We start from the raw sequence: 8,307 nt of genomic DNA on the forward strand, positions 1-8,307 counted from the left end.
TCGGTATTTGCGTGGGGAGTTTCAAGGACCTGCCTGTGGACACGACGGCCCCTACACGCCTGACGTGTTCGTCTGGTGCTGCATCCTCTTCTTCGCCACCTTTGCCCTGTCAAGCTTCTTGAAGAAGTTTAAAACCAGCCACTACTTTCTAACCAGAGTAAGTAGAAGATGGTGGCCAGCGTCCATCTCCACACTCGTTTCCCAAAATGGCTTTCCCGGAGCACTAAGCAGTATTTGCCCCGCCTTGGTCAAGCTGGGAAACGTTGGCCTTGCAGGCCAAGCTCTCCAAGAGCTTGGATGTCCCGCACTCATTTCCATGAGTGCAAAATCATCGTAGCATTTCCCACCTGCCTCGTGACCTGCCCCAGACTGAACATTTTTGGGGTTTGATTTTTTTTAATTTTTTTTTTTTTTTCCTCCTCAGGTAGTAGGAAGTCAGGTTTCCCAAAGTTTTGGGGTTTGGGGTTTTTTTTCCTTACCTCCTGTGCATTATGTGCTCGAGCGGAAAGTAGAGTCAAATGAGGAGCTTCCTTTTGAGGACTAAAGGATGCCTCAGTGCCTTGTTGCCATTGTAGCTGTGAGTGTAGCTGTAGTGGCAGGCATCTGTTTTCTTATTTTTAATGTTATTATTTTTAGGTTTTGACTTAAACCAACCCTTGTCTGCCTAATTAAGCTTTTTTTATTGTCTGACACCAGATCTCACAGGGACAAACACAGCAACAGTATCTAAGCAAGGGATCAGGCTGCACGTGCTCAGAGGGGTGGTGGGATTTGGTTAACCAGCCTTAATGTTGTGGATGTCTGCAACTCTTGCATCTCACGTTACGGCCCTGTTTGCCATGCCCCTTTCACCTCTGGTTCCTTGCCCCAGGTACGGTCCACAGTGAGCGACTTTGCTGTTTTCCTCACCATCGTCATCATGGTGCTCCTTGACTTTGTGGTTGGGATCCCATCGCCGAAGCTCCAGGTCCCCCATGCGTTCAAGGTAATGGGGTGTTTTGGCAGGTGGGGGTGCCACAAGGTGATGCCGGGGCAGGGCAGGGCTGAGTCTGGAGGAGATGCTGGTGGTGTGACCATCTCCTCTTCCACCTCCAAGTGCCTTGCTTCCTCCTGGAAAGGAGAAGATGGCCCCAAAACTAGATGCCTACAGGAGAAGTATCTAGAGGTGCTTGCAAAGAGGAGACTGGCACTGCTGAAGCCCACGGGAGAGGGGGACATGAAGCCAGGGCTGGGAGGTGCTCTGACACAGGGAGGGAGGGGAAAATGAAAGCCAGTGGAGTGCCTGGGCTGGGAGACGATGCTGATGTGTGGGCTTTGTTGCAGCCTACCAGAGACGACCGCGGGTGGTTCATCAACCCCATAGGACCCAACCCTTGGTGGACGGTGTTGGCTGCGCTCGTCCCAGCTCTGCTCTGCACCATCTTGATATTCATGGACCAGCAGATCAGTGCCGTTATTGTGAACAGGAAGGAGCACAAGCTGAAGGTAAGGGCCTGTGAGAGATGACGCCAGCCCCAGCCCCTTCTGGGCTGCAGGTCTGGGGAGAAGCTCTTATTCCCGATGCTTTCTGAAGGCATTGGTTTGGGACAAGGTCAGGCTGCGTGGCAGGGTGCTCTCCTGGATTAACGATGATGCAGGGAGCAAGTGACAGGGCAGTTCAGATGAGCAACCTTTTGGAGGAGCAAATTAATCTTGGAGCAATACAGAAGCGCGTTTTTGTTTTAAAATGGCAGCAGCAGGAGGTGCGGGGAATGAATTGTTTTGATGCGCTGCCAGGGATAACTCAGAGTCACACCTTCCTTGCAAGTGGTAGAATTTTCTTTGTGAGTGAAAAAAATGGTTTGGTGGTTTTGGGTTGTGGGTGGGTTTTTTTTGGAGAAGTATGTATCGCACAAGCTCCCCATATCCCTTGTGTCTGAACTCCTGCCAGATTTTCACGCCAGGTGCTTGTGCAAAGCCTGCATACACCCTCACTTGTTTCCATTTCTTGTTTTAAATTCTGAAGAAGTTGACTTGTGCTCGAGCAGGGTTTGAGTCTGACTTGCGACGTTCTCCTTGCTCTTGTGCTATGGGATGCTCTGTTTCTTGTTTTCCTGCCTGCAGAAAGGATGCGGGTACCACCTGGACCTTTTTGTGGTGGCCGTGATGCTCGGGGTGTGCTCTGTGATGGGGCTGCCCTGGTTTGTGGCTGCGACCGTCCTGTCCATCACCCACGTGAATAGCCTCAAAGTAGAGTCTGACTGCTCAGCTCCAGGAGAACAACCCAAGTTTCTGGGGATACGAGAGCAGAGAGTCACTGGCTTGCTGATCTTTGTGCTCATGGGCTGCTCCGTCTTCTTCACTTCCGTGTTAAAGGTGAGAGGAAAATGCAAACCACCCAACAACCGCGAGCTTGTTGGAGGTTACCGAAAAACAGTCCCCTCTCTGCAGGCCTGAGTAGTTAGTTGTGGAGCGGAGGAGGAGGAGGTGATCCCAACCCTTGGGGCTTGACCCATGGTGGGAACCAGCCTCCGTTAGGCTTTGCAGCCCTTCAGGCCCCCGTTTGGTGTGCTCGAGGCGAGCGAGCAACGCAACTGCTTGAATTTTCGGGTGCCTTTCAGGCCCGCCCATGTTTATGGGTTACAGTTGAGCATATTCAGACCAGCACATCTGCTCTCTTTCAAACAGGCAGCCCGTTACTGGCTGCAATTTGCTCCCCAAACGCCCCGGAGCAGCCGTTCCCAGGAGCTAAACAGACTGAGGTCATCCCCGTGGGCTTCCTTGCACGTTCCTCCCACAAAGTAATCTCGTCTCTAGGCTAAAAGGAGGCCTGTGGCCTTTGCCTGTTGCCCCAAGAATAGGCAGAAGTGTTTTTCTACCGCCACAGAATGCGGCATAGGGTAGCACGGGTGAAATCGCCTATTTTCCTCCAACCTTTCTGGAAAACAGGATTATTCTGAGGAGAGGTAACTCCCAAGTTCAGCCTAAAGCAGAGCCTTAGCTCACTCGTGCGCACAAAATCTTTAATGGTTAAAATCTGACCCATCTCTAAGCCTGAACGGAAGCTGGAAAGCTTCAAGCAATTTTAGGCAGTGCCTGTGGAAGAGGGTGGTAATACTGAAAATGCAATATAGAAAAAGAAACGATTGCATTCTTTTTTTTTTTTTTTTTCTTTTTCCCCCCAGTTTATACCAATGCCTGTGCTTTATGGTGTCTTTCTCTACATGGGTGTGTCGTCGCTCAGAGGAATTCAGGTATGGACTCTTTTACAGCGTGCAGCATGTCGGCTCCCTGGTATTTTGTCTCCGTAGCAGCAGGGAAAAAAGCAGTGGCATGGGAAGAACTTCTCGCAGAGCAAGCAATGAAACTCTTTTGTGTAAGAAAAAGATTGGTGGAGGCACAGGAGGTATATAGGGCTGGGAGGACCAGGCAAGTTCAGCGCTCTCTGTTTCAGGGTTTAGGGCCGGTCAGTGTTTGGTTACGTGAAAGCGGGGGAATTCAGTGCAAAGGGAAGGCAGTTTCTACCACTGGTGGAAATCCTCGCTGGGGGATTCAGTGGGCCGAGAAATGCTAATAATGGAATGGCATGGAATAGTTGCCGTTTGGTGGGCAGCTCTCAGGGGCAAGCCGGTTGATAGATGGAGCGAAGGGAAAATGGGTGCTGCTCCCAGGAGGAACGCGGTGGGATCCAGGATTTCTGACGGCAAGCGAGATGCTGCAAACTGCCTCCACGTCTTGAGAGGGCCAGAAACTTGCCGCAGTCCCAAGGTGGCAACCTTTCCCTTTTATTTTGCAGTTCTTTGATCGCTTGAAGCTGTTTTGGATGCCGGCGAAACACCAGCCGGATTTCATCTACCTGCGGCACGTGCCCTTGCGAAAGGTGCATTTGTTCACGGTGATCCAGCTGACCTGCCTCGTCCTGCTCTGGACCATCAAGGTGTCCCGTGCCGCCATCATCTTTCCCATGATGGTAAGAGCTGCCGCCGCTCGGCAGCGGGGTGTTTGCAGCGTTGGAGCGAGAGGTGGCATCATCTCTGAGCTCACCGCATCTTCCCTCTTATTCGTGAAGGTTTTGGCTCTCGTCTTTGTCCGGAAAGCGATGGATTTCTGCTTCTCAAAGCGAGAGCTCGGCTTTCTGGATGACCTTATGCCAGAAAGGAAGAAGAAGTTGGACGATGCCAGAAATGAAGCTGGAGAAGAAGAAGAGGTAAGGCTTGCTGGGTCCTCGGGGCTGGACATCTCCGTCGGGCTGTGAGATTGCCTGTTTCTCTTACAGCTTGTCTGGAAACGTTGGGGGAAGATCAGCACTCAGTCAAAATAGATCCCAATAGCCTGGATCCCACGTTGTAACCTTTGTTTCCTCAAGTAGCAGTGAGCTGAACAGTTGAATACAGGTGTAATTTTTAAAACGAGTTGTTTTTCACAAAGGTCATTATCATTATGATGATGATTATTATTAGATGGTGATGCTGCTGCTGCTGCTGCTGCTGCTGGCAAGGTTTGCTCATAATCGTGTTTTGAACACACAATCTCCCTGCCCCGAAATCTTTGGAGTGAACGGTTTCTCCCCTGCTGCACTAATACCTATAGCTGCCAAGGGGCAGAAGGGGAGGGCAGACTGCTAAGTTTGTGCTGGGCATTCAGCTTATCTCCACTTTGACCAAAGACAGAGAACGTGATTTGTCCCTTTTTAACATCAGGAGTCCAGGAGGGCGATGGAAGCTGCTGCTGCTGCAAGTTCAGTTCAGCTGAACGTGGGGAAGACCAGTGACGTGGATATCCCAAAGCAAGGCAGTGACAGGTAAAGCCCCACCAAGCGCCAGGACCCCCGGCAAGATTAGCTTGAAGGTGTTTGGCAGAGTTTTCTCCACTTGCCTCTTTGTGGGGCATCCCACAGAAACCAGCAGGCAGCTTGGTGGGAAAATCAAATTCGGGGGCAGGGCTGCAGGAGGTGATCGCAGGGCTCTGACCCCAAGCAGAGTGGCTGCAGCACTCGCGTTTGACCCCCAAACCTTGCATCATCAGTGCCTTTACGGTAGCTGGAGATCCTCATACTTACACATGAGGAGTTGCAGGCGTGATCTGTACCAGCAGTGGCTTGGGAACCCGGACCGGGGCTAAACCCCAGCAAGAGCCTTTGCACAGAGCTGTTGCTCTGCGGCTCCCCGGCTTGCCTCCCAAAACTCCTCATCCAGCAAAACCTCCCACGCTTATGCGGAGCTTTGATTCTCGGGGCTCCGCTGTTCCTCTTGCTGATGCTAATGCCCTTGGTGGCATCAGTTCCCATAATCACGGATTGCTATTTAAAATATTTATTGCAGGACTGATCTTTCTGAGATTATTACCCTGGATGAAATGTCACAAACGACCGTATGGAAGGCTCTCACTCTGAAGACAGAAACCCTTTGAATCCAGGGAGGAAAAAGGTAAAGGATTGCACGTGAACGTGACCGTGCTCCTCTGCAAGCGACGGCGCATGCCTACGCTTTTCCCACGCTTTGGCCGGCAAGGCTGAGCAAACGGCCTGTCCCTGGGAACAGGCAGTGAGGACCGTGGCATGCAAACCAGCTCCTCTCTGCTGGGGTGGTCCCCCGAACAGGGCTGAATCAGCAGCAGCTGGCAGGTCTTCCACTGATGATGCTCTCCCTCTTTTTCTCTTCCCTTCGCCTTTCCCCACTCCCGCTTTTCACGTTTAGGAATCTTGACTTTGAAGGAGAGGAGTGAGAGCGTGACTTGGGGATGTGCCAACGGAGACGGAGGGAGAAAGCGCTTTGTTTCAGTTGGAGGATTCCCATTAAAGCCATGCAGACGTTTTCAGTTATCCTTGGTGTGCTTCAGGCATTCAGTATCTCTAGACCAGCAAGCTGAGGTGAACGTCACAGTCAATGGGAGTTTGGTGGTGTTAAGTCTGCGTGCGTACGTGCGTGTGGGGGTGTGGGTTTGTAGTGGTAGAGGGACTGCTACTGCTTTATCATTCAGTGCTGCTCTTTTAATACCTAATTCCTCTTCTTTTTTTTTTTCTCTTTTTTCCAAATGTAAACTGGGAACGTCCAAAATAATTTTCTGTTATATTTGATGCATTCTCCACTTTCTTCTTCATCACGACCGGGTTTTTGTTCTGGTTTGGGGTCCTGGCTTTAATTCACTCTTATGTCTCTTACTGGTACGAGAGGGATGCCCTCTGTGGCAGGGCAGCATAGAGAGCGTCTGAGCAGTTGGCCTAAGGTGAAAGAAAAGCATTTGCTCCCTGCGCTCCAGTTTTACCTCTCTTGGTCTGGTTTGGTTTGGTTTCTTTTTTTTTTTGCTTTGGCTCTGCCATCAGCCTGGAAGCTGCAAAATGCAGAACTGCCACCTTCTTGTCCCCTGGCTGTAAACTGCATCTAAGGGAGCACTTCAGGTATTTGATTTTGAATACACCGTATGGTCACAGGAGCGGCCAGATGAGACCTGGGGCTCTGTGTCCCTGGGCTGCCCCCTCTGTTGTTCCTCCACTTTCCTTCTGTATTGGGTCTGGCTGAGTTGGAGTTCCTTTACCCCACAGCAGCCCTCGTAGTGCTGTGCTCTGTACTGGTAGCTAGAAAGCTGTTGATAACACAGCAGTGTTTTGGCCATGGCTGAGCAGTGCTGGCACAGCATCGAGGCTGTCTCTCTAACATTCCCCCCCTCCCCAGTAGGCGGAGGGTGGGCAAGATCTTGGGAGGCGAGGTAGCCAGGAAGAAGGCATACAGGCAGCAAGAAGAGGCATCTAGGTAGCAAGTAAATCTTAGGTCCCTTCAGATGCTGGGGACCCTGCGTTCATGCAGCATTGGGCAGACCCCGGATGGATTTTCCCTTGGCACACTGTACAGATCCTGCCTGTGGAGAAGTTCCTCCTTTTGGTCATTCACGGTGTTATACAACTTTTCTTAGAAGAAAACAACTCTATGCGTAAAGGATGTTCACGCGCGGACTTCTTGCTGTACTTTAGATAACGGCAGGGCCACGCAGGTGGCGTAATCGCTGGTACCAAGCAGGAGCTGCCTGGAGGCTCCTCTGTTACAGTCAACGAGCTCCGTTTATCCTGTGGCCAAGGGACATGTGTAGGGACACAGCCTGAAGGCCACGCTGTAGGTACAGCGCGGCACAGACCTGCACCCGCTCAGGTTAACTGTTAGGTGGATCCCTAACTCCTGGAGGTACAGTGATCTCCCAGTCAGGATCTCTGCACCAGGCTGTTAAACTGCACGGTAACTCGGGAACCAGAGAAGGTCCAGATCTGGAGGGCATGGTTAAGCACAGGGCCTCACGTTGAACCTCCTCCTCTAAGCTCGTCCTGTGCTTACAGGGTTCTCGAGCCTCTCGGGCATCTCCCAGACTGGCCGGTTACTCCCAGCTCCCTCGTTCCTGCCTTCCCCTGCCTGCCTGCCTGCTCCACTTTGGCCCCTGCAGCAGCACTCAGCTGAGCACCCTCCGTTGCTCCTGGGGAAAGAGCGTCCTCCTTGCTCTCCGTGGCGTTCCCCCAGCACACGGTGCTGTAGCAAGGACAAGGCAGTCAGATACAGACACAGCCTGTTGAGCAGAGCGTCCTGCACGCAGTGCTTCCGATAGAGCAGCTCAGGAGCAAGGAGGTGAGCTGGGTGTGCTGCCTCTCACAAAGAGCATTTTACATCGGCGACCTTCCCCGCTGGACCCTCTGCAGCCTCTCTTTTTCCCGGCGTTGTAGGTGTTAGGTTGTGTGGTTGAAGGTTCATCTCCACAAACACAGAGGAGGACAAAGGAGCAATGGCAGGCAGGGGAACCCCAGTGACCTAGGCAGAGGCAAGGGAGCACCCTGCTGTGGCTTTTGCCAGGGCTGTCGCAGGAGAGGGATCGCCCACATTGCCTGGGTATGAGGCTCACCAGACAAGTATTGAGTCTCCCTTGCTCAGCTCACAGACTGACGGGGGGGATGCGCTTCTGTGGCCATGCCCTGCCTCTGAAGCCCGGCCGTAGACAAAAAACTGGCTCAAACTGTGAAGGTTACCAGGCAAGACGTGACGGGGTGCACGTGTGTGGCAAGGTCTGTGCGTGTGAATGTCTGAAACTGAATTCTGAGCTGTCAAGCAGAAGCCTGCTTCTTGCTACACGCAGCCAGCGTGGGCTGGTTGTAAATTTGGGTAACACCTGGAATAAGCAAAAGTGGCATGTCCCGAATCCTACAGTTAATACAGAGCTAGGAGCCAGAAGCCTTAATTCGGAGGCTGATCAGGCATCGTACTGCTCACATAGACAACTTAGATTGGGAAAACTGGGGGCGTGGGGTTCCAGAAAGAAGAGGTGGTGGCAAAAAGAAGGGTTCCCAGCAAGAAG

At 52.1% G+C, this 8,307-nt stretch overlaps 1 protein-coding gene across 1 annotated transcript; it reads left to right on the plus strand.

Moving 5' to 3' along the window:
• The first annotated feature begins 4,083 nt into the window (after window positions 1-4,083).
• On the plus strand, window positions 4,084-5,406 carry LOC138684181 (electroneutral sodium bicarbonate exchanger 1-like). Its single transcript, XM_069777889.1, has 3 exons — window positions 4,084-4,186; window positions 4,680-4,780; window positions 5,301-5,406. Exons 1-3 carry the CDS (start codon window positions 4,127-4,129, stop codon window positions 5,386-5,388), a joined length of 249 nt encoding a protein of 82 aa, XP_069633990.1. The 5' UTR covers window positions 4,084-4,126; the 3' UTR covers window positions 5,389-5,406.
• Window positions 5,407-8,307: the final 2,901 nt, after the last annotated feature.

The sequence above is a fragment of the Haliaeetus albicilla genome, unplaced genomic scaffold (genome assembly GCF_947461875.1).
Source record: "Haliaeetus albicilla unplaced genomic scaffold, bHalAlb1.1 scaffold_38, whole genome shotgun sequence".
Classification (NCBI taxonomy): domain Eukaryota; kingdom Metazoa; phylum Chordata; class Aves; order Accipitriformes; family Accipitridae; genus Haliaeetus; species Haliaeetus albicilla.